This window comes from Siniperca chuatsi, linkage group LG4 (assembly GCF_020085105.1).
Source record: "Siniperca chuatsi isolate FFG_IHB_CAS linkage group LG4, ASM2008510v1, whole genome shotgun sequence".
NCBI classification, from domain to species: domain Eukaryota; kingdom Metazoa; phylum Chordata; class Actinopteri; order Centrarchiformes; family Sinipercidae; genus Siniperca; species Siniperca chuatsi.
The window spans coordinates 23,526,649-23,552,969 of NC_058045.1; the positions used below are offsets into that span (position 1 = coordinate 23,526,649).

General features: G+C 39.4%; 1 protein-coding gene across 1 annotated transcript in view; it reads right to left on the reverse strand.

Annotated features, from left to right (window-relative positions):
* Nucleotides 1–2,280: 2,280 nt before the first annotated feature.
* The window catches only part of nrn1la (neuritin 1-like a), a 72,941-nt gene continuing 48,900 nt past the window's right edge, over nt 2,281–26,321 (reverse strand). Inside the window, exon 3 of the mRNA XM_044194240.1 lies at nt 2,281–9,781. Within this exon, the coding sequence (XP_044050175.1) occupies nt 9,484–9,781 (298 nt within the window). The 3' untranslated portion in view covers nt 2,281–9,483. The remainder of the gene's footprint in view (nt 9,782–26,321) is intronic.

Below are 26,321 nucleotides of genomic sequence, written 5' to 3' on the forward strand. Positions count from 1 at the left end.
TGTGTATGTTTTGGAAGGTGGTGTCATCCTCAATTATGCGCTGCTGAATTTCTCGTAGCCTTATGGAATTATTTGCAATCACCATATTGACTATAGGGGTCTCTTGTTCTGCAGTGAACATTCTTCCTCTGCCCCCAGCATCTGGACGTCTTGCAATTCTGTAAAGTAACAATTTCAGTATTTTTACATGTATGGTATTGTTGTGTTTCGCATTAGAGTATGGCAGTGCTACAAAACTTAGTGCAAAGTGACTGTACTAACCGATTTTCATTTCAAAATGTCCTTATGATGCTTGCTACAGTGTAGCGGCTCAAGTTAGGCTGAACCTGTTGGCCAGCGTCCCTCAGGGTCATTCCATGGTTGATTACATGGTCCACTATTGTAGCTCTGATGTCATCACTAATTCTATTTCTCACTCTTCTTACCCTTCCTCTTCCCTCTCCTCGTCCTCCTCTTGCTCTTCCTTGTCCTCTTCCTCTAACTTCACCTCCTTGTCCTTGTCGTCCTCTCCCTCTCGCTTCTTCACCTTCGCGTCCTCTTCCTCATCCTCTTCCTCCTACTTCTTCACCTCCACGTCCTCTTCCTCCTCCTCTTCCTCCTACTTCTTTACCTCCGCATCCTCTTCCTCCTCCTCTTCCTCCTACTTCTTCACCTCCACGTCCTCTTCCTCGGCCTCCTCTAATTCTCACTCTTCTCACTCTTCCTGCTCCCTCCATGGTACTCCACATGGACAGCTTACCTGTGGCTCATTCATATTGCTTAGGCTGATTGCAAAGTGAACTAATTATCTAAAACAGTTTTCACATGTGACAGTGTGCCAGACAGTTGGCAAAATAGTGTAAATAATAGCCATACATGTGTATAGTTTTGCTAGGAGTGTGTTAATAATTTTGGAAATTGAGTGTAAAGCAGTGAGTTGTGTTTACAGTTCCGCAAAAAGAGTGCTGTGCAGTGGATTGTACCTACAGTTTTGCAAAGTGTTATAAGTGTTACAAAATTGCAAACTGAGTGCAAAGCAGTGTTTGTGCTTTTAGTTTTGCAAACTCAGTGAGTGGTTTTGCTATAAGTATTAATAGTTTTAGAAGTTGTGCTATAAAAATCAGGGTTAGGGGTTAAGCATTCAGAAAAAACTGTAAATACACTACAGCCAGCAGCTGGTTAGTTTAGCTTAGTATAAAGACTGGAAACAGCTTGCCTCATTTCACAGGAAAACGGTGTGCATCCACAACTCCTGCAAGTACAGTAGATCAAATTTGAACCAGGGAGTTAGTCCGTAAACTGTGATGTTGATGTTTAAAACACACAGTTTGCTGATGAAGTCTAAGGTCCTGTGTGTGTGTGTGTGTGTGTGTGTGTGTGTGTGTGTGTGTGTGTGTGTGTGTGTGTGTGTGTGTGTGTGTGAGCGCGTGTGTGAGCGCCTATATGTGTAAAATTGAAAAAAATTAAAATTGAGGGAAGAAATTAAATTAGGGATTAATTTGTATAAAACCTGTCTGATTGTCTGTGGGGTTTTTTTTTTACCTATGGCTAATGTTGTTACCGAAATGATGAGCAAAACTATAAAAATAAAACCAGAGTTGTAACAAACCAGAATTATCCTTTGAATAGATGGGTGCCACTTTTTGTTTAGGTCAAAGCCAAAGAATTTTACTCTTCTCACACTTGTTGCATATAAGAGACACAAACTGCTAAAACTGAGAGCACACAGCTTTGAAGATACTGAGCAAAGGAATTTCTACTGTACTGCCTCAGTTGTATACAGGCTATGTAACAGCACTATTCCTCATCCACGCTTAAAACTTGGATTTAAGTCAGAATTCTGTCATGGCTTTCTCTCAAAACTTGTTCTGTTCCATAAATTTCTCTTGCAACTTGCTCCCCAATGTTGACTTACAGATGATTACTGTTTCAATTTGTCTAGTGCTCTTTCTATCATTTGGTTGTCAATGAGCTTCCATATTTGGCCTTGTTTTCACACAGAAGAGCTTTTGATGGTGAGGACAAACATGAACACTCATGGAATTAATATTTGTAGAAAGGATTTGGTCCATAAAAAACGTAATACTATTCCAAATACAGCTCATAAAACCTGGTCACGAAACACTCCAATTATTTTTTCCTCTGTTGAGCTATTTCTACCATTTTTATGAGATTAAATAATATTTTTTGTTTTTTGCAGTGTAAATAACCTTGTTTTCACCCCCAAGCACTTAACCCCCTACCCAGAAACATTAATGTGAATATTAAAGAGCAATATGAACACACTCAATTAGTCAGTCGGTCAGTCAGCACCAGTTTAATGATTTTCTATAAAGGTAGCAAAACCTTACGTATGGATGGATAGAAGGATGGAGGGACAGCTCCTCTTAAATACCTGTAAGAGGAGCAGGGAGATGGGACCTGAAGGGCAAAGAAAGGAAGGAAGGTGGTGGAAAAAAAGACAAGCAGACATAACAAAAGACAGCCAAGGACAAATACAGAAATTCTTCACAAAGCTATGTCACCCCATTTGAAAAGACTCTTGGATGTATGTGCTTATTACAATACAGAGCTTTTGATAACATCCACAGAAAAATACAGCTATGTGTTCCATATGTGCACAGAGCTTCTGTTGTGTAGCTTCCTGCTTTCATCCCTGGAAAAGTCCATCCTTCTTCCATGATCCCAGATGTTTGGATCTCCATTCTGTTTGATGGGAAGCCCAAAGCAGCAACAGCAGCGCCACTTTGAAGCCAGCCCAGATGTGTGTTTTTTATCCATAGGAACACACTCTCTTTGTCTCTCAGCTTCACACAGGTGTGATGTATGTATGGAGTTAACATATATGTCACAGGATCATACATGAACACACTGGCTTTAGTCCTGCTATTTTGTTTCTCACACATAAAAAGACAAAGAAAGCTCAGCACTGCATGCTATTTCTACAACGTTAGGAGTGACATTTGGATCGGAAAGGGCCAGAGAAGAGCGGTTTAATCAGTAACAATGAAATATACAACATGTTGTGTGGATGAATGATTAATTCAACAAGCTAATTTACACCACAGTGAGATATACCATCGCTCTTTCTCACACACACTTGCGCACAACCTTGAACACAGAAAATAATCACCATCTGTGAACAATATAGTGAGAAAAGGACAAACAATGATGTTAAATATCTCCATAGAGTTTATGTTGAGCTGCTTTTTTTTCCCAGTTTACTTACTTTAAACAATGCAGTATGTGTATTCGCCTTGGCCTATTGACCTTATTCCTAACTCCATGATACCATGCGTGGATTATAGAGAACCAGATTTTTTAATCTGTCTTTCTGAAAAACATGTGCATGTTCCTGGGGTTTTCCATATTATAAGGCAAATTGGCGTCCACTACAACAGTTGCTATATGAAACTGAAACCTTCATGATTTTCTAAAAAAAAATAACAAAGATTATTTTGTGAGCACAGAAAAAATTACAGCTCCCATGAAAATGTACAAGTGTGGCAGCACGGGTATTTAAGTCATCATAACTTGGTTTCGCTCATTTCCATAAAATTCACCAACGCTCTCTTCTACAGAGTCTCTGTAGTCTCTGCCGTCTAAAAACTTTTACAGCGTTCGCTTCTCTCTGTCGTTCTGTTATCATGTCTGAGCTAACCGCGACACCTCGTCTCGCCCATGGATTCGCCTTTTTTGTCAGCAATGTTAAGTCTGCAAAGTTCTGGGGCTTATGGGTAATTGTGTTTGTTAAACGCTAAAAAGCAGAAATATTAAATAAACAACAATTTTAGAGTGTTTTTCAAAAGTTTGTCCGTAATTTAGACACATGAAGCGGACATATGAGAAACTGTCGTTCCAAGGCTGTATTTTTAGTTATTAGCGTAGTTTCAAATGGAAATTTCAGTTTCACTTCAGCTCTACAGGCGGCCTTGTTCACTGAACTGGTGTTTGCGAGAGTTAGCTGCATGCTAAAGAATTACTTTATTTTGATTGTTGGTGCAACCGTGAACAGTGCAACTTGTCTCCAAACTCTGTAACATTTTAGCCAGCCCTGAGCAAACTTAAACCACTTCTTCAGGTCGCCTTCCCATTCCTCAGTAGTAGAAGGCAGAAGTATGATCATATTACCAAGTTTAAGTTTATTTCTCAAAAGGCTCAAAAGGGAAGATAATTCTCGCAGACTCCAGTTCAGGGAAAGGAATAATAATAGTCGCACCCATAATTCACGCAGGGTATCATGGGCCTACAATAATGTGGATAGGGTGTAAAGCACAACTAATAGAAAATGTTAAAGCTTTAAAAGTAGCACTTGCAGGGCATATATGACATTGTCTATATATATAATACTGTATATTACTGCTATATACATTGATATTCATAGAGCTGTTATTATTCACACTATACACAGTAATGTGACCTAACTCATTGTCAGTACCTGTGCGTTTCTTGTCATAAAACAGTGATTTGACTTCCATATTTAGAAATAGCTGTTTCAATTTATTTAAGTGATGTGTGTAAAACCGAGAGAGGAGCCATTTAGATGTATTTAACTACTCTCTCCTTCAGCATTATAATTAAGATCATCACCCCCCTCAATCTTCACAAAATGCATCTTCAGTGGCGGAGGTCATTGCCATACTTATCTTGTAGTTTGCTTTCCCAAATTTTTGGTCTCTAGTAATTTGTCTTTTGTCTTAACAGTAATTAAAACTGGGAGGTTAAAACTTTGTGTCTAAAAACACAGCTGTGCTTGTAGCCACTTGCTGGAGGCGAGTATATGAATCTGGTTCCCAGGTGAGAGTTTGTCTGTCTGTCTTGAGTCGGTAAGCAGACATAATGTCTGATGCCTTCTTAGCCCTTCCTGTTCTCTCTGTTGGTTTGAACACTGCATTAAGGTGTTATGTGCTTTAATGTAAATGTCCAACATTTTGGGAAATATTATTTGCTTTCTTTTGGAGAGTTAGATGAAAAAATTGACGCCACTCTCACGGCTATGCATTAGGTACGGAGCTAGCTTAGCTTAAAGACCGGAAGCAGAGGTAAACAGCTAGCCTGGTTCTGTCCAAAGCATTGCTCACTAGTTAAAGAAATAGTTACAGCACATAAAACCACAACTTCTCAGTTTTACATTTATTTTTTTGTTGTTTCCTTAAAAGTGGCGTGCTATTTATACAAAATCTCATGAGATCATGTTTGCTCTATGGCACTAAACTGTAAAAGGGCACTGTGCTTCCAGAACAACATATGGGGCTGAGCTCTGATAGCTGTTTTCCTTTTGGGTCTCGTGTAGCCGGATTCACTAAGCTTCAACGCTAAGAAATCGCTCTCACACCTTTTGTCTTTCCTCAATCTATTTTATTAGCAAAGATCAATGTAGAAAGCATTCAGGTAATCTTAGCAAGCATTTTTAGCCCACACTGACCATCGCTTTAACCAGTAGAAATTACAAATATCACCGGTAGCAGATTATAATAAATTTAGCTAATTATTGTGAATTCTGTACGTAGCTTGACAAATGAAACTTTTGGCAGTTTTCTGGTTAATTCACTCCCTGCAAGGTAGTGTCTGACTTAGCCAAAATTGTTTGTTAGTAAAGGAAAAACAACTCTGTAAGACCACGCTCGCGAGTCGACTGTGTTTTTTGCAGCACTACAAGATCAACAAAGCGGCAAGTCATCACGGACTGTGCCACATTGAATTACAGGGGTCGGAATCATTGATAAGGGATTTGAATGGATTTGGATTCAACAAAATGCTATCAAATCCCCAACCCTAAACATATTTATCGTCTCCAGTAGAGGAAAATCAAAAGAGCAAGAGGAGGGAGATACTGTAAGTTGCAACATCTTTGTTGTGACATGAAGCAAAGGCTTTATGTAAAATGTTGTGTTAATGTAAAGGAACATTAGCACTAACAACCACACGATATATAGGCAACCAATTGTTTCTGCCATTTGTTCACAGTAATAACACCAAATTTACAGAACCATTAGTGTGACAATGATGTACTGGTGTTTAAAAATGTTTCCCTTTTTCCTGCAGTCATTTCTGTCAAATTTAACTATTTGTCAGAGTACCAAGCTGTAGCCGTAGGAGAAGAGATGTACAGCCTCAAACGCAGTGCTGGAAAATAATTCCCTGCTCTGGTCAATAACGTTGCATTTACTCTGCAGCGTTATGAAAACCACTCTGAAATCGGATTTGTCCACCTGCCTTACATGAAACATATCTTCTCATAATAGAGATTTTGTGAGTCTTTTCGTGTTTTAGAGCACCTCTGTGCAAAACAGACTTTAAAATCTAATCTGAAGCAGTTATTCTCCCATAAAACAATGCTGTGAGGTTATGATGACTGAACGCACTATAGGTCTGTATTTATACAAACACATCGAATCAGATTATCCTATGTAACCTCAAGTTTATGATTTACTCAGATTTAGCCTGAGTATACATTTTATCTGAGCTCTGCAGAGATAGTTTTCAAATTGCTGCACCTTGGTGAATCAGCCATTGAGGCCTCTAATTGCTAATTCTGTCAGTTTAATTAAAGTTCAAAACGACAGCAGCCTCTTTAAGTCATCCAAGCATATCTCTGGGCTAAGTCCCTTATGTAAAATAAAAATAGCTTTTGGCTGATTGGAGTTTTATTATTTCATTTTGAAAGAGTACTCTCTTTATTTCTGCTCAGTTCCTTTAGCCTTGCACTTAGATTTACCTCGAAGTGTATTCTGCCAATGGGCTCCTATAGCGACTGGGTTTATTCTCAACATTCCAGTGACTTAAATCCAGGCTCAAGATGTAAAGTTGGTCAAAGGTTTATTTCTCTTAGAGCTTCTGTGTGACAAGAATAACAAAAGATGTCAATGAAAAGTCTGCTTTTGATATTGAGGTCCCAAACCAAATAAGACAAATAAAATTGCCACAAGTGTATATACAGTAACGGTCTCCAGATCTGCTTGCCATAGCTCTCTGTTTAATTTAACCCTGTTAGTATGTTTAACGAACTTGCCACTGGCAAAGTAGACTTAATTGGTTCTTAAGTTGAAACATGGCTCTCTTTAGAACTCTTTGTCTAATCAATTTTTATTTATTTCCACCTCTCTTAAACTGTGCGTACTGTTGCAGCCTTTGAGGACTGTGTTTTGTGCTTTTTCACATTCTAGCGTAACTCTTTAAAGTCCGCCCAGCTTTGATTTATTTTTTGTGAAGAAAGAAAAGTAAACCTACAACCTAAAGCCCCCTGTGTAAAACACACTCGCTGCTAGACAGGTGGACTCAATCTTCAACTAGGCAGAACTGTGTTTGTTTTCCAGGTGCACTCATCTTTCTCTCTGTCTGCCTCTAATATGATAGTATTTCTGATACTGGGCCAGACAGAAACAACTGTTACCCACAGCCACTTAGAATAACAAGCAGCTTCAGCAGGTCTGCAGGGCCAAACTACGACTCCTGGAGCATGAAATACACTTGGCATGTGAGAGGATCGCGATTCTGACTGGAGAACATATTGGTCCCATACTGTAGGGCTACAGTGCAGGATGCCAAGGAGGAGCCCTGGAGGATTTCATACCTGGGCAAGCACCAAATAAAAACAACTCCAGTACGCTTTGACTTCACTTTAACTTCAGCTCAAAACTCATGTTGCTGCAGCTCTGCAGAGGAAGCTGTTATGCTTTTTTGGCAAATAAGAAATCCATGGCATTTTACACAATGTTTGTTGCTTAATTTTAAAAAATAAAATAGTAAAAATTATATGTTCTATGTTAATATTTTTCTATTATTTGTCTCTCAGCAATTATATTTCATATTTATATATATAGTCTAGTTTTATATATATAGTGTTTTATTTTAGAGTCCAAAGCACTTCAGAGAATTTCTTTTCAGTGTTGCAGTTGGACTGAATGGAAATGTCCCTTCATTGTCTTTAATTTGTTCAGTTTTTGTGGTCTATGATCTTATGGGGTGACAGTACATGTTTAGTATGAAGACAAACTGCAGGAGCCATTATTCCCAGTTTAATGACATTGATATTTCAGATTCCCATAGATAATGTTGTTTCTCAAAGGCAGCTAATCTATTTTTTCATACCATCCGAAACAATGTTACTGCATCCCAAAGCATTTTCAGACAAATCTGTACACCCAAAGCCAATTTCTAATGCTGTACGTGTCTTAGTCAAGAACCTGTACTTAGGGAAACAATGTATGACTTTTTGAACATCCAATAGTTCCTTTATTTGGCGGAGAGTTGTCAACTGTCAGGAGTCCATTTTTTGTTTTTGGGCTGTGGGCTTTTTCTAGTGATTCCCCAAATGACGGAGGAATTATACACTATATTGAGCCAGGATTCTTGGGAGCAACTAAATTTAGTTTATATGAATCCTTGAAGGGAGAATTTAAAAAACCTCTAGTCTCATAAAACCAGACCAGACCACAGACCAGACCACACTGCATTTGTGCTTTGCTAGCAAACAAAGTCTTGAAGAGCCAAACCAAATCAATCTCTAACATCCAAATTATTAAGGACACAGTGAAATGTCAGTTAGAGAAGCTTCTGTGATGTGATGTAGTTCTGAATCAGACAGGAAATGCAGTCATTTCAAGAGGGATTTTAACTAATTTGGGATTTGATTTGAAAAAGTGAGTGTGACTTAGCCAGCATAGTGTCTGGAGAACCATGGTGATTTGGAGCTGTGGAGGACTGTTGGCCTTCACCCACACCCACAACCTTCATCCATGTTGTTAGATCAGGAAGTGAAGGACAAGGGAGAATTTAATAAATTACACTGCAGCCACATACTTTTGAAAATATAAACGGAAATGTTTTTGCCAACTGATATCCAAACACACATGCAGTTGAGTGAAGTTGGGAGGGGATAGCTAGGCACCACAATACCTGAAAATGTTTAATTTGTATTAAAATGTATATTTCACAGATAGCAAGATATAACCGAACAATTAATGCAGGACAATGGATTAAGAACTTTTAAAATTAATTTTTATTTCACTGTGTCTTTAATTGTGTTTACTGTGTGTTTACTGTTTTAGCTTTGCTTTTTTTTGCTTTTAAGTATCAAATTTTAAGAACATTTTCTTCAAACATCTTTTAAGCAATCCACAAATGGACCAAACAGCTCATACTAACTAGATGTAGGGGGAGGAGAGGGGATAAAGACAGATGACATGAGGCTGCTGTATGCATCTATGTCTATATTATGTATGTGTTTACAGGCCTGTTTGTACCTTGGTTGTGTATCTCTGCATCAATTTTGTGTGTGTTTCCAACAGAGAGACTAAGTCAACGGCAGAGAATATGCATGAAACGGCACAGGCAGTTTAAAGATACATTATCAAAAAGACTGCGAGGCATCTGAACATGCAGTTGGAAATATTCAACCCCTGGCAGAGCAGAGGAAAAAACAGAGGAAAGTCTATGGACTTGTCAAAGAAAAAATACACAAAGTTTATATCTATTCACACTAGTCCCATTTCTTTTGGGTAGTTATACCCAAAACAACAACAGCAGCAGAGGAGGCAGTAGCATGAGAAGGTGGAGGCAGCCTGCCAGATGATCAGCACGCCCTCTTAAAGACTCCTGGTTGATCTCTTCCTGGTTGGGTGAGCCGTGCGGAGAGACTGAGGCTACTGGGTGGTAGTTGCGGTTGGAGCACATGTCATACAGGTTTCCGGAGAACTGCATCTTCTTGGATTCCTGGCGGAGAGATTCCCAGACAGCTGCCGCTTCCTCCGGACAGCCGGCCATCGCCACGTTGGCGCAGTCATGGAACTCATCCCATGACCTGAGGAAAAGAAGAAGAGGAGAAAGATGAAGAGACATGAGGACACCGTCAGATGTGACCTGGGACACATGACATCAAAAGCCAAAACAGACCTAAAACCGAATGAGTAAAAAGGTTATAGTAAGTCATAACAGCAGTTTTGCATTGGAAAATAGTAAAATTATCGCATAATTTGGTACAAAAATATTGGACAGCTTGAAGTACCAGGGTGTTTATGACAAATAGATGTGGTGGATGATGGGGACCTTTGTCCAGGCACAAATCACTGCAGTGGAAGATGTGGCCAGGACCACAAAGAAACAGATATTATTTCAGAAATTTGTCATCAGGCATTTAATTTTTTTCCATTTTTATTTTTATTACTAAAAGTAAAAAAATATATTGAATAATGCAAGTGGCTACTACTGTATCTCTAAACATAATGTATATAAATGACTGAACACAAAGCAAATTTTCACCTCGCATTATTTGTGCAAATTGGACCAGTGAATTGTTTTAGCACTCTGTTTTTAGCAGACTAACACTAGCAGCGTGGCTCTATGGACAGCAATGTCATTCGGTCGGCCCACCATTTTGATCCAAACTGAAATATCTCAAAAACCATTGGATTGATTGGGATGAAATTCTGTCCAGACATTCATGGTTCCCAGATGATGTCTCCCAATGACTTTGGTGATCCCCTGACTTTTCCTCTAGCGCCACCATGAGGTTGGCATTTGTGGTTTTGAGTGAAATGTCCCCATGACTTTGATACAGACATTAATTTTTCCCTCAGGATGAACTGTAATAACTTTGGTGATCTCTCAACTTTTCATCTCTTGCCATCATCAGGTCAAAATATTTACTTTGGTTTATGACCAAATACTTGCAAAATTACTGGCATTCCAATCAGCCTCAGCTGCACTTTGTGTTTAGCAACATGCTAAACTAGATGGTGAACAAGTTAAATATTTACCTGCTAAATATTTGCATGTTAGTGTTGTCATTATGGGCATGTTAGCATGCTGATGTTAGCATTTAGCTCAAAGCACCACTATGCCTAAGTACAGCCTCACAGAACCACTTGCATGGCTGTAAACTGTACAGACAAGTTGCACAAGTTGAATATACAACTTGCCATGGAGGTGTCTTTGTCATTGACTTCATATACAATCGAACCACATCTAAAACCCAAGCCAATAAACTCCTAGTGACACATGATTATCCTGACTAGTGCATGCTCACATGATTTAATTGATGAAGATCTAAACAGACAGCTCTGAAAATAACTGATGAAGATGCAGTGACAGTGAAGCATTAGTCCTTTCACTGAGTAAATTAAATTCAATCTATTTGTTTGCTCCCTTGACTTTTTTTTGCAGTTGCCAAGAGACCATCTGCTGATCTTCACTGCTCTGAGAGCAAAGGTTGCCCTGTGGGATAGACTGAAACGTGGAAAAACAAAACGTGGGTGTTTGTTGAATCACTGCTGTGTTATATCCATCAGAAGCAAAACTAGCTTTTGAAACACTTTCTTAGACCTGATAAGAGTAACAATAAGGAGAAAAACATGGGAAAAATTAAAGCATGAAAGAAGAGGAGGGAAAGATGATGAAGAGGAGACAGAAGAAGTAATCTTACTTTATTCTAAACTTTATTCCAATAACCTTCAAGCTCCACATCCAAAGCTGAGTCTGTCTGACTGTAATTGGCTGCTAATTCTCCCTGTCCTCATGAATGTGTTGACTAAGTTGTCTCAGAGGAAATACTGCGTGTTAACTAGAAGAGAGAGGGAGGGCTGGTGGAGAAAGCAGAAAATGATGGATCTGTTCAAAATGTGACATGAAACACTTAAAACACTTTAACACAAAAAAATTAAAGTCCATATAACTAATTCCATGACGAACCACATGCCTCTTTCCCATTTTCATAGCTATGTGCTTATGTCTCGTTTACAGTCTAGCCTGTGGTCAGATAAGGAGATTGATGTCAAATTATTCAATAAAAAAAACAAATAACAATAACAATAACAATACAAAAGGGCATAAAGAACAAGAGGGGCTATATAAGGTAGGTAAGAGTAATATATAAACACAACAAATTCATTATTAATTAATAAACATTAATTATTTGCCATGTGAGACTGGGGGCTCACAGAGCTGTGGAGCTCATAGCAGGCTGCTACATATCTTGCCCCCAGTCTACGGCAGTCCTCCCTCTCTCCCAGTAGGAACGGAAGTGTCTACATGTCATCCCCTTTCCTGTCTATCTTCAGCTGCACTATAAATAAAGGCAAAAATAATAATAATAATAATAATAATAATAAAGCCCCAAAAAATCATTTAAAAAAAGATAGAGGAACTCTGGGAATATTTTTTTGCAAAATATTGGTCTCTAAGACTTTGATATTGGTTGCAGTGAGTTAGGAAGCAGCTCTATCTCAACTGTTCTCTGGTCACAGTAAGAGCACACCCTCTCCTCTCTGGGCAGCCAGGTCTGTCAGTGCCGGCCTACCTCCACTGCCAGGTTGTGCTCACTCTCCTCGGTTTTCTATCAGACACTGTGGTCCAGTAAGTTGCCACAATGTACTGTCTGTTTAGGGCTACATATGTTTCCATTTTGTTCTGGGATTTTGTTAGTTCTGTCCAGTAATCTCTGCATTTTTCTTTTTGGTTGGGTCTAATGCTCTGAGTGCTTGTGTCCTGAAGGTGAGGTGGTAGTGGTGTAATGACCTGAGTGGTTGATGGTTCACCCAGCCTCAGGACAAGTAGACAGAGGGGACTCCTTTGTAGGTTCAACTCCTGGATAGGGCTTTGTAGGAATATGATCCAAAAAATTTAGGGCTTGTTTTTGAATATTTAACAGTAGAGGATATTGGCCTAATTCAGCTCTGCATGCAGATTTCATAGCTCTTCTCTGAACCTGGAGGGTACTTTTGCAGAACTCTGCATGCAGGATTTCAAAAGGATGTTTGTCCCATTTCGTCCAGTCTTGTTTGTGTACCTCACACCTCGCCGCCATATAATGCAATGAGTTCGATGATTGATTTGAATATTTTGAGCCAGGTTCTAATTGGTAGTTCAGTGTTTATTGATTTCTTGATGGCATAGAAAGCCCTTTTTGCTTTGTCTTTTAGTTCATTCACAGCCAACATAAATTTCCTGTGTTTGAAATTTGAAGTCCTAAATATGTATAATGATTTTTTTTGTTTGACAAGGTTGTTTCCAATTGTGAAATTGGCATTGTTTCTCTGTAGTCTGGACCTTTTCTGAAAAATGAGCACTTTGGTTTTGGGTTGGTTGACTATCAGGGCCCAGGTTTGACAGTATTTTTCCAGTTCAAAGTGTTGCTGTAACCCCTCTTTTGTGAGGGACAGTAGGACCAGGTCATCGCCATAAAGGAGACACTGTATTTCAGTGTCCTGTAATTTCAGTCCAGGAACAGGGGAATTCTCTATTTGTTTTGCCAGTTCATTAATATATACAGTATATTAAATAATGTGGGGCAAAGGTTACAGCCCTGTCTTACTCCACGTCTCTCTGTTCCAATCTTAATTGAGCATTTTCCATTAGTATACACTGATTTTATCAGATCGTATACTTTTCCTCCGATACCACTTTCGATTAATTTGAAGAAAAGGCCGTTGTGCCAGATTGAATCGGAGGCTTTTTATAAATCAATTAAGCAAGCATACACTTTTGCATTATTTATTTATGATCTATATGAGATGTCCAATGAGATAACTTCTGTTATGAATTGGCACTATATAAATAAAATTTAATTAAATAGAATTTAATCCCACTGTAGTTTGGGGGGGGTCTGTCTGGTCTCCACTTTTAAATATAGGGCTTTCCGGTCCTCCACTCCATATCTCAGGAAAATAGCCAACACTGAGTACTAAACTGAAAAGTTTCAGAATGGCTGATCTGAATTTAGAGTCTCTCTGTTTAAGCATCTCATTAAGGACCTCAGGTCCATAGGCCTTTCTACATTTTAGGGTTTTCACTTTTTAGTCAAATTTTTTTTCTGTAATTTTGTAATCTAATGGGTTTTGGTAGTGCTTAATGATTATTTCTAATTGTTTAAATTTTTCTTGTATTTGGTCTCGTTCAAGTGTGTTACGTGTTTTATGGTATATGTATTTGAAGTGCTTTATCCATATATTTTGAATGGCTAGATTATTTTTATTGTTTTCCAGCCTTCCAGTGGTCCCAGAAACTGTTTGAGTTTATTGATTCTTCAATTAAGTTGACCTGGTTTATGAGGTGTTGCTCTCTCATCGTTCTCAGTGTCTGTTTATATTGTTTGAGTGTGCCACCATAGTGAATACGTAGGTCTAGATTTTCTGGAGCCCTGTGCTTTTGGTTGGATAATTCTCTTAGTTTTTTCCTAATGTTTTTGCTTTCTGAGTCTAACCATTTTTCTTGATTTCCCTTTTTTGGGTTTAGTTTTAGGAAGGGTAAATTAAACTGTTGTGCCACATAATGAAAGATATTGTTGATGTGCTTTGTGGCTACGTTTACTCCTTCTTCACTGTGTGGATAAAGGAAAAAGGGGTTTATTGCTTAACTGTGAATGCTCCGAAAGAGAAAGGGTCCAAATCTGTTATTGCATAATCTACTGTGCTACTGCCAAGAGAAGAGCTGTAGGTGTAACGGACAAAGGAGTCCCCTCTTAACCGATCATTGACTATGTACAGGCAGAGGGCCTTGTGTTACTCCAGGAAGTTTTCCTGAATTGACTGTTAACTCCCCATAGGCTGGAGGACAGCCACGTATCCATAAAAATTATGACATCAGAGTTTTTGAGTTCATCAGTAAACTCAGAGTTTTTACTTTTTAGTCCTGATGCTAAAGCTGATGATCTCAACCCTTGGACGTTCCATTGACTGATTACAAAAGATTGATATAACCCTGGTTCTCTGTCCATTCTGAACCAACGTTGATCCAGGATGTGTTTAGCCTAATGGACCGTTCACTAAACCCCTCCTGTGACCAGCAGATGTCCTATTACAGCTTGGCAACCATAACTATTTATCATACTTATAATACTAGGACAAACTAGCTCTACACTGCTTTATAAGAACAGTGGTGAGGATGCTGACTTTTTGTCTAGGGCATGTAGCTTTAGCCTCACTCTTTTAGCAAAAGATGCACATAGCCATCAAGTGCATATTTAAGATCCTTTTTTACAGGATTCTTGTTTTTAAAACGAGTCAGCTGGAAACATTAACAAGTCAACTGGTGACAGCATTTTAAACTGACTCATGGAGCTAATGTTAGTTTAAAATCTGCTAGTGACAGTTGTAAAATTCAGCTGGAAAGCTCCACGCTCACAGGCTAGAATTGAAAGAAGGCTGCTTTTGTTTTCTTCTGTCTGAAATCAAGGACCCATTGTTTCAAATATTACTAAGAATTTGAAGTTGTAAATCTGCCCCTGTTACTGTAAGCTGTATGCCATGTAGAGCATGTACAATGGAAATTACCACATAAATATTTAATCATGAATAAGATAAGGGAAGTGCCATATAAGATTATTCATAAATGTTATCCAGTTAAGCATTGCATGACAAAGCTGAAACCTGTTATGCTGTATTACCATAACATGCTATTGGTTTTCACAATTTTCACAGATCTAAAGAATAACCATTTTCTCTTAAGCATTTATTGATATTATGGTATTAGCCAAATATCATATACATAGATGCAAATTTTCTGGTACCAAACCTTGATTTTCTATTTTCTTACAGGAACCCAAACTTTATGTCAAAACTATTGACTCTTATCTTAACAAAGCTTAAAACAGGCTTTAAAAACTTTATCCATCTGTAAGGCAATCCAAAACGGTTCAACCTTTATTTATTTTTACTTTATTTATTTTCTGCACCCCTCTGAGTATTCTTGTATTCACTGAAACTGGGAAAAAAAAATAATAAAAAGAACAAAAAGCTTGACAGGCATAGCAAGTGTAACAAAAGGGTCGTGGCTTAGCGATAGTCAATTAGCACAAACACAGCTTCTCTCAGCTCCAAAGCAGTCTTTAATCCATGTTATGTGTGTTTAAAACATAAAGCAATACGAAATAAGACATTGGAGCTTTAGGAGCACATTGGAGGTCTTTCTTGTTGTCTTTTTACTTTGTTGTCTTTTCAGCATTGTGTTTGAGCTGTGCCATGGACCACGTATTTAAGAATTTTAGGGGAAATTATGTGATAGTAGAACTGTAATACATAAATGAGAAAGTAACTAATTGAAGGGATCTGGTTAAATTGTTAATTCATATATTGTTGAGAGTTAACTACCAGTCTGTTTCTTTTTTCTCATAATAATGGTCTTTACATTTGAACATTTTTAATTGATTATTACATTCCAATAACAGAAATAAGGTCTTCTTCAAACTAGACAGAGGTAAAAGAACAAAGCAACATGGCAGATTAATTCACAAACATTACCATGTTTTGTCCTTTGTCGACAGTCTTAGTAATTTCTGACATTCAAGGACAGTTTGTGCAATTTTCCACCGATTACCTTCTTGCAGCAGGTTAGCAAGGCAAGTACTGATGCCCTTAGCTGCCTCTGTCACATGCTGCATTCACACAATGTCGGCAGAATGAGAAAAACAGGAAAATCCCTCTGGTAGCCTGGTAGTCACACCAGACAAATAGCCTAAACTGTAATGTATTTACAGTATAGTGGTTTGTTAACACAAAACAGATACAGTGTATAGATAGTTAAATAAGATGAATTGATTGTATCAGTATAAATACTGAATTTTATTAAATGTAATTGCAATGATGGCTTTGCAGCCATTTTGCCAACAGTGTGTTGACACTTCTGTAGTTCTCTTTGCCAAGTGAGAGAGATCTTAACTGTGAGAAGTTCTTGATATCTCTTGACTCAATTTTACAGCTGGGAATGGGAATTATTTTCCGATCGGCTGCCCATTCTGAGCGGTATGGCGTGAAGGCAAAGCAAAGCAATGTACAGTCTCTGGTCAATCATATGATACTTGCCTTGCAGGTCGTAGCAGGCCTGCTTCTATTGCTAAGCTAAGCTAATCACATCTTTGATCTATCTCTGCAAACACACAGAAATTAAAATAATATCGAACTTCTCATTTCAGGTTTGATGGTTCCTCATTTACCCCAAAATGTCAGGACTGTTCCTTTAACCATATATGCTTCATGTCTTTCCATAACACAGCAAAAAGCAGCTCTGCACAGCGGTTGTTCTGAGGGAAGTCTTCAATTCAGCATGTGATACCAAGGGAAAGGTTCACAAGAGAGACAAAGATCTAATGTATTGTTGGGGAGTCCAGCTGCCTCTGAATGGAGCAGTTTATCCGTTTTGATTCATCACTGTAGTTGGTGAGGGACTGATCACCAGAATCTAATTCCAGACAAATAAGATAAATCATGATGGGATGGGATGCTCTCCTTTGTTGCACTCCTACGTTGTGATGCCCTGAAGGCGTATATCATTACTAATCTTGCAAAGTGTAGCTGTAATTCTCACCTAAACTGAACTCCTGAATCATAACTCTTAAAGAAGTAAGAACTGACAACATTTTCTCATTTTTTAGGTCTTTTCTTATTTGAACTGTATGCCGTTTTTAGGACATTTGCTTCTGATCATCAGTACAAAAATGCAAGCACACAGACACACACACACACACACACATATTTTCATATCTCCAGTTGACAGATTCCAGCACACATCTTCCCTCTTTGCTGTCACATACTGTGCACAAATATAAGTTCTTTGCACTCATCTTTAGCCACTTATTCAATGAATTTTGTGACTGTGACACAGCGAGGAAGACACACCCACATGCAGCTTTATAAAATTAACAACCACCATCACTGCTGCAGGCCTGGCCTTCACTGATTACTCTGCATGTGTGTGTGTGTGTGTGTGTGTGTGTGTGTGTGTGTGTGTGTGTGTGTGTGTGTGTGTGTTTGGAATGTGTCCAGGGCTTAAACACTCCAGTGGTCCACCTCTAACAGAACGCTGCTGGAGGAGGACGGCTGCTTACCTGCTGCTGTGGGAGGAGCAGCTGATGGGGGGGGGGTTGCCATCTGGCTATCGTCTGTGTACCTGAGTGTGTATACATGTGTGTTTTTGTGTGTGCATAAGAGTGTGTCTAAGAGACAGCAAGAGGATAACAAACTCAGAAAGAGAAAGAGATGGCGTCATGTGCAGTGGTGCAGAGTTTTTGGTGTGTATGGGTCTCAGTTTGTGTGTGTCTTTCTGCAGTGTGTGTGTGTGTTGGGCGTAAGTGTGTGGGTCTTTGCTCAAGTCACAGGTGGTGCAGAGACAGCAGAAACACAGTGAGGACACTGACAGACAACCAGCTGCTTTCACAATAATAAAACCTCCTGAGAGCATGTCTATTCTGCAGCTAACATGCTGCTGCTGACATCCGAAAACCTCCAAACCCCAGTTCTGAGCTTATTTTTCATGTTCTTTTATTTGAAATGAATGTACGCAGCCATATGGTCATCTGGGTGTTGACTAAGTTTCATGGCTCTATGTCACAGGATGCATTTACTGACATCTGGAGCAACATTTCACACATTTAGCTAAACAAAGTTGTGTCAGGAAATTGGAGAAGGCAAATAGAGTGCAAGTGAGGAGAACAGAGAAGAGTGAAACCCAGCAGAGCAGCACAAGAGATATTAGGGATCACAAGGAACAAAAATCTACAGTATGTTTAACTCCAGTGATTCAGTCTGCGCCTTGTATATTGTGGATGTGATTACATCTGAGAAGAATGAATTAGAGCTAAACTTGAGGTCAGGACTCCACATGCAGTCACTTGATATGTAAATGCATTTATTGATATTTCTTAGGAATGTTTTTAACAAAACTTGACACTGCTGTAACTAATGGAGCGGGAGCATTCAGAACAAGGGGTTTTAGGAACATGTTACCATGTGTAACTTTAAAGGAAGTTTGACATTTTGAGAAATATGTTTATTCTCCTTCTTGAGTTAGATGAGAAGATTGATACCACTCTCATATCTGTACCATAAGCGTGAAGCTGGAGCCAGCAGCCGTTTAGCATAGCTTAGCATAAAGACTGGAAGCAGGGGGAAACAGCAATAACATGTGCTGGACTATTTCTTGACTGGGAGCAGTTGCCTGGCAACCCCACTGTGATGACAAGATAGCATGTTAATTAGTGAGCTTTAAGCCAGGCAGACACTATACAGATTGAACCAGATTTTAGCCCCAGTCTAATTTTAGAACCAGGCCAAATTTCTGCCAGATCGGCTGTTGTTTGATGTGTCACAGTTTGAGCAGTTCCATGGTCCAATTTCCTTTAGAGGTGCTGGTAGGCGGATTTCTACTTTACGACCGAGACAGGCTAGCTGTTTCTGCCTGTTTCCATTCTTTGTGCTAAGCTAACTGTCCGCTGGCTCTAGCTGTATAATTAACATACGGACATGAGAGTGGCATCTAACTCTCGGCAAGAAAGCTAAGAAGGGTAATTCCCACAATGTTGAACTATTCCTTTAAATTTTGGGTGAAAATCAGGTGTGGAAATACTTTGCCAGGACAATGATTAGTGATTGTATTAACAATTTAGACCTCCAGCCCCAGTATGTCTGATCCTGTGGTGTGTATGGCTTTGTATAATCATGTTTGTTCTGGTATGGTTTAAAGAAAAAGGTAACATATTTGATTAATAACATATAATTAGCATTGTATAATATACGTCACCATCAACAGTGCCCACTTTCCTCACATCTATGATTGCATTACATTTTTTAATAATATTTACATTTTAAAATTAGACATTTAGTCCCTTTTTAAGAAGTGTCAAAAAATGATCAAACTGTTTAGCCGGTAGCCTACTGATTAGTAATTTATTTAACTAAACTAGACAAAAAACACTTGCAACCTTTACAAAATCCTGGCTCGTTCCCAGTTTGTAAGAGGTAAAAAAGTAGATCTTATTTATTTTAGTCTTATTACTTTATTTTTAACTTCTATTATACTACTTCATTACTAATCCAATAATTGCTAATACAGTGAAGACTTTTAGATTCATGAGTGTTACACATTTTACTGTGAAGTCATTATAGTGCCAAGCTAGCTTAGAACATTCAACAAATACACCCAAGTTTCACTATTGTCAGAGCTGGAAATAACACAACATGGATGTAAAAGGGATTTTGTCTAAAACATCAGTTATGTGGGTCTTTTTTCACATCTTGCAGAAACCATAGAGAGCGTCGTGACTATTCTGTCCAAGGTTGATGTACTAAAAGGTTAAAAAAAAAACTGACGCAGCCTCTCAGATCCAGCGAGTTGCAAGAAGCGAAGAAATGAAAAGAATTCAGCTATTCTTGAGGAAGAGTTTGACAAAGCTTTTATATTAAAATCATCACACTTCAGCTGCAGTGGCCTTCATCAGGGTTACCGGGTTGACGTGTTTCAAGAAGGCTTCCGTCACCTTGTTGAAGAGAAAAACATCTTTCTATTTTCCACTCACACAGGACTTGATCTATATTTTGCAGCTGCAGTATCTCAGCAGTAAAGGTTTAACCAGAAAATTACTATCTTTAGTTATTTTTATTCAACATATTTTATGTGGAATTTGTGAGCAGCAGAGGCTTTTACAGATCTATAATCACACTTTTTTATACGAGGGCTTTTTTGTAAAAATGAAAAAGGGAAGATTTGAAACTCCTCCTTCTTGCCCTTTTAAATCATTTCTAAATCTACATGATAACCAGACAGAGAAGCAGAACTTTGGAATATTATGGCGTCTTTGTTTGGCAGCAGTTTAAATCCTGCTGCATCCTAAATGAGCTGTAGAGCTGAAAGTGACTTTAAAGTGAGGCAGAAATAGGAATAGAGACGCTGCAATGAGATGCAATGAAAGCATGAATGGCCTTATCTAAATCTGTAGAGGATAAAAATATAAAGGCAAATCGAAAGGCTGCTGAAAAGAAGACTGAGTGAAAGAAAACCTAACCTTGTGATTGGGGGAAGGTCTACTGGCGGGGGGGGGGGCTTTGTTTGTGGGCCTTGTTCCCTATAGTCATTGAATAACAGTGGTGGAAGAAGTATTCAGATCCTTTACTTCAGTAAAAGTAGTAATATCACAATGTGAAAGTACTCCGTTACAAGTAAAGGTTCTGCATTCAAAACCATACTTAAGTAAAAGTATGTGAGTATCAAAACTGGTAAATCCACTTTGTACTTCATTTAACTTGCCTATATTATAGTGTATTATATTTTGATTTGCTTAGAACTTCTATTCTATTGTGTGCACTGACGTCACAGTGAGCAGCTGCAACGAAAGAGTTTCCCCTTGGGGATCAATAAAGTATTTCTGATTCTGATTCTGAAAATGTACTTCAAGTATCAAAGGTAAAGTACTCATTACGCAGTAAAACGGTTCCTGTCAGTGTTTTACTATTATATACAATGTTTCTGGATTAATATTACTGCTGCTGCAATGTGTATGTTGTATTTTACTGCTGTAGCTGTTTAAGGTTGCATTACTTTTAACTGCTTTGAATACTGTTATACAGAACCATGTATCTCGAAAAAGTCAACTTTTCATTATGTCAGAAAAATTGCCATGTTTTTAGCTTTGTGACGATGCATTTTCCAGCTAATTCCAAGGGGGGTTTAAATAATTTGTTTAGCTTAAGAAGTAGGAGAATTTTCTCAACCCATAAAGGAACACTTCATCCTTCAGTTTATCACAAACATTCAAATTCAAACTCGCCAAATTAATTCTAGCATTCTAGCATGTAATTTCTGATATCACTTTAAAATATTTATACTGTAACTTGTGATTTTGCTGTGTTGTATTGACACCTTGTATACCTCGTGGCATACCCAACAATGTCTCAGTATTCATTTATCATGTCATATAATAAAATATGTTCTTTTGTAGCTACTCAACAGTGAGTTTATGGTATTTTCCTTATATGATATCAGTATAATATGATAGGGACTGTCTGTCTGTGCGTCCTGTCCAGCGTCTCTCCAGATAATGGGGAAGTCACAGGTGCTGAAAGCTGAACAGAGTTCCCGGATCACCACACCTAGCCCTGCGTTACTGGCCTTTATTACTAGTTTACCACTGAGAAACACAATGCCACCAGAATAGAGAGGTACAGGAAAACAGCAGATGAATAGCCCACTGCATGATATTAAATCATATTTTTGAAATATATTTTCTGCCTTACAGAATGCAGAAGGACGTGCCTTGGGTTGGCCACCCCCATAACCCCCCCATCTTGGTGATCGGTAGCCTTTAACCAAGGAAAGAAATTCCACGTTTTTACCTTGCTCCTCTTGATACTTTATCTTAGTTTATTTAGTTTTCTCAGCGTTATTTTACAACTACATCCTGTCATTTAGGTGAGACCTCTCTTCAGACTTTGAAGGGAGACTGGTTGCTCTGTATGCTGAACCGTAGATCAAAAATGTGTCAGGTGCTCTTGGAAAACAGGGAAACAACAAGAAAAACTGGAAGGCAATCCAGGCACTGCAAAATATAAGAAAAAAATCAATGAGGAAGGCCTTTATTGTAAAAGCCTTTATTGTAGTGGCTGAATCTATTATTTCTTTTAAACGCGCCCCCACGCTTAGTGACAGGATCATGCATTCATATCTTCTCACAGCCTATGTTTAAACTTGTATATGGGCATCTTTTTATTTATGTCGTATAAAACATTTCTCATCTCATGTTATTTTGTGTTTTCATTTGTTTCACCTGTCATGTTATTATCATATAAGGTCATGTGATTTTGAACTTTTAACCTGTAGACTCTACTAAAAACGTCCTTCCATGAAGAATGACAGCATTGCGAAGTCAGAAGCTCTCTGGAGGCCGGCAGTGAAGGCGGAATCCCTCCAGAGGCCAGCGGCAACTCTCAGAATGCTGGTGGGGTGGCTGGAAATGAAGACTAGGACAAACGATTGGAGATCTGAGCTGGAGGCCGGCAACAAGACAGCAGGACTGGAGGCCGGCGACAGGGTTGCAGAACTGGGAGCCAGTGGATCCGGGGAGACAGGAGACTGTTGTGGCTCAGCAGGAATTGGACACTGCTGCATCTGTGGCTCGGCAGATTGCAGCAGTTCATAAACTGGGAACAGCAGCATCTCCACAGGAACAGGAGTCTGCAGTAGCTCAGGAACAGCAGATTGTTGCAGCTCAACAGGATGTTCAGGAGGCCGCTGCTGCTCAGGGAGATCAGGAGGCTGCTGCGGCTCAGGAACAGGAGGGTCAGGAAGTTGCTACAGCTCAGGGGATTCAGGAGGCTGCTGCAGCAAAGAGAGTTCAGGAGGCTGCTGCAGCTCAGCAGGTTCAGGAGGCCGCAGTGGCTCAACAGCATCAGGTGGCTGCTGCAGTACAGAGAGTTCAAGTGGCGACTGCGACAGCAGCGGCAGGACGTGGTTGCGGTGGCCCAACCGGAACAGGACTTGCAGCGCAGAAACTGGAGACTGCCGCTACTAAATCATTATTAACTAGGGGTGTATAAGATTAACCAATAAGTATGGGAAAACCGATACAAGAGTCGACCCATATGATGACCCATATAAAACGATCTTTTCGCATAACCCTTTCTTTCTGCACTCCAGTGTTTTGAGCATGTATGTTGGTGTCAATGTGTGTGACCCGCCCCTCTCCTGCTAGATCGCTATGTCTTCAGCCACGTACCTGGTTCATGCCATCCACCACATTCACACACTGATAGAAATGCTGGACTACTGTGTACAACACTGCTTGACATCTTTACATTATTAAGGTTTATTGCTAATATTCAAAGCTTTAACAAGTGATTTTAACCATTAATAAACGTATTAGTGATAAACTATAAACCCTTTATAACTTTGCCTTAATGTAAAGTGTTATCTATTTTTCATCTGAAACTCCCCTATCCTTTTTTAAGCTGCAGCAAAAGGTTACATTTAAATCTATTGTGCTTAATTCCTCTGTATCTTTAGCCCCAAATATTTCCTTTTCACCTCACCTACTCTGGATTCATGGTGAATGATTGCAACTGCATAATGCCTATTGTGAAAATAAGGAATAAAAGCAGCGCTGCACTCCTGGGAGAGCTCTGACAATGGAGCAGCCTTGGCCTAGATGCAAATCATAGGCTCTTTTTCAGACTACACTGTAGCATGCATGTGTATGTGTACATGTTTGAGTGTGCACGTGCTTGCGGATCTTCAGAGGGGAGAGCCATGCTACCTCCTCATTAGATGGCTCTGATAGAAGCGCTAAAACCATGTTCCTGAGTGGAGAGAGGGAGGGAGGCAGCTGAAAAGAAAAACAGAGTGGAGGGATGGTAGGATGTGAAAGAAGACAAGAGAGGGGGAGGGAAAGAGTGAGCAAACAAAGAGGAGGAAGAAAGAGAGAGGGAAGCATAGTGGGATGGAGAGAGAGAGAACAAAAAATAAGCAAAAGACAGAAGTGAGGCGAGGACACAGAGTGTAGATTGGGGAGAATGTGTATGTGAACATGCAGATTGTGTGTACGTGTGTGTGAGCTCTTATGTCATTGCATTAGGCAACACTCACACTAAGGTGGCTGGGTTGCAGGATTAGTAGTTTAATTGGTACCTCAAGGAATAGAGGAGACTTAACAACAGTGGAGTGGTACCACGGGTGGGCTGCAGGGCCATGGTGACACACACACACACACACACACACACACACACGTTTGTTTCACTATCCCCATGGGGGGCAGTCATTGACATAATGCTTTCCCTAGCCCCTTCTCCTCACCTACAAAGTCCTTAATGGTCAGGCACCATCGTATCTTAAAGAGCTCATAATACCTTATTACCCGATTAGAACTCTGCGCTCCCAGGATGCAGGGTTACTTGTGGTTCTTAGAGTCTCCAGAAGTAGGATGGGAGCCAGAGCCTTCAATTATCAAGCTCCCCTCCTGTGGAATCAGATCCCCAGTTTGGGTTTGGGAGGCAGACACCATCTCCACATTTAAGAGTAGACTTAAGATTTTCCTCTTTGATAAAGCTTATAGCTACCCCTTAGTTATGCTGCTCTATGAAGCTCCTCTCTCCTCCTCTCCCTCTCCTTCTGTATGCATTATTATCCCATTACTGCATGTTACTAACTCAACATCTTCTCTCTCCCATAGTTTTGTCCTTTCTCATCTCTCTCCTCTCTCCTTCTGTCGCTTTCTGCAGGTATTTCTGCCTCCGGAGCTGTAGAGTTGCCGCTACAATTATCATTATCATTAGTCTAGTTATTATTATTATTGCTTTCATTATTATTACTTCTATTGTATTAATGTTGTTGCCACTACCATTACCATTACTATTACTTTACATCTCTATGTGGAACTTGCATTTTTTTTACCCCAACCTAACCACCACCTAGCGCCTGGTTCTGCTTGAGGTTTGTGCCTGTTAAAAGGGAGTTTTCCTTGCCACTGTTGCTAAGTTCTTGTTCATGGTGGGAATTGTTGGGTCTGTGTAAATAATATTATAAAGAGAATGGTCTACACCTGCTCTATATGACAAGTGCCCTGAGATAACTTCTGTTATGATTTGGCGCTATATAAATTAAATTTAATTGTTAGCATGCTAACATTTGCTAATTAGCACTAAATACAAGCTGAGGCTGATGGAAATGTAATGCCATTCCAAGAGCCATGCTGCCAACATGGTTGAAAAAGGAGGTAAGGAACTAGAAAAGCAGAGCTGAACCAGAATGTGCAGTAAAGCTTGAGCCTAGACATCAATGAGATGACTGATACTGCAAGGAGAGGCTCACACATCCTCACAGGATATATTCAGAATAACTCCATCAGGTTTTCCTCAAGTACTATAATGTCACACTTTGTAGATCTCAATGAAAATGTGTCTTGAACAAAAGGAAAATCCTCCCTGGATTCCCTGGAGTCAGTTCTACTGAGTCACACACAGTGAGCTGAGCAACAACACCTCCCTATGAACTATCTAATGTCTGTAAGCTGTAGTATACAGAGCATGTATAGAGAAGGTTTGCAAAAGCCTCATTCATAATGTAGTGAGAAAAGAGTGCTGGTCACAATTCCTGGTATATGGCATTAAATAACTACTGAGCCTGTCAGCTGTGTAGTACAGCAATTTTATTTAGTTGATCTCTACTGCTCCCAGCTTCTGTGTATAGTCTGCTGTGATGATTCGGTGTACTTCAGGAGCTCAATATGATTTTTATACTGTACTAATTTCACTCAACAGAAACGCTGCTCTCAGATCAGCGATCCTATTCCAAGACCCTTCACACATTAATGGCTCCTTTCCCTGGTCAAGAGGATATGACTTCTCAGGAAGATGAATGCCAGAGGTATGTATAAATAGAGTGGTGAGCGGAGATGACAGAGAGAGTGGGAGGAATGATGGATGGATATAGGATATAGAGAAATGGAGTGATGAGAGAAAGAAAAGGTGGGAAAGAGAGAAGGGAAATGAGAGATGTTCTGCTTCTTTAATCAGTGTCATCAGGCCTCCAGCCGAAACAATGAGAGGCTAAAAAGAGAGCTGCAGAGCGAAGATATGCTGGGAGAAGAGAGG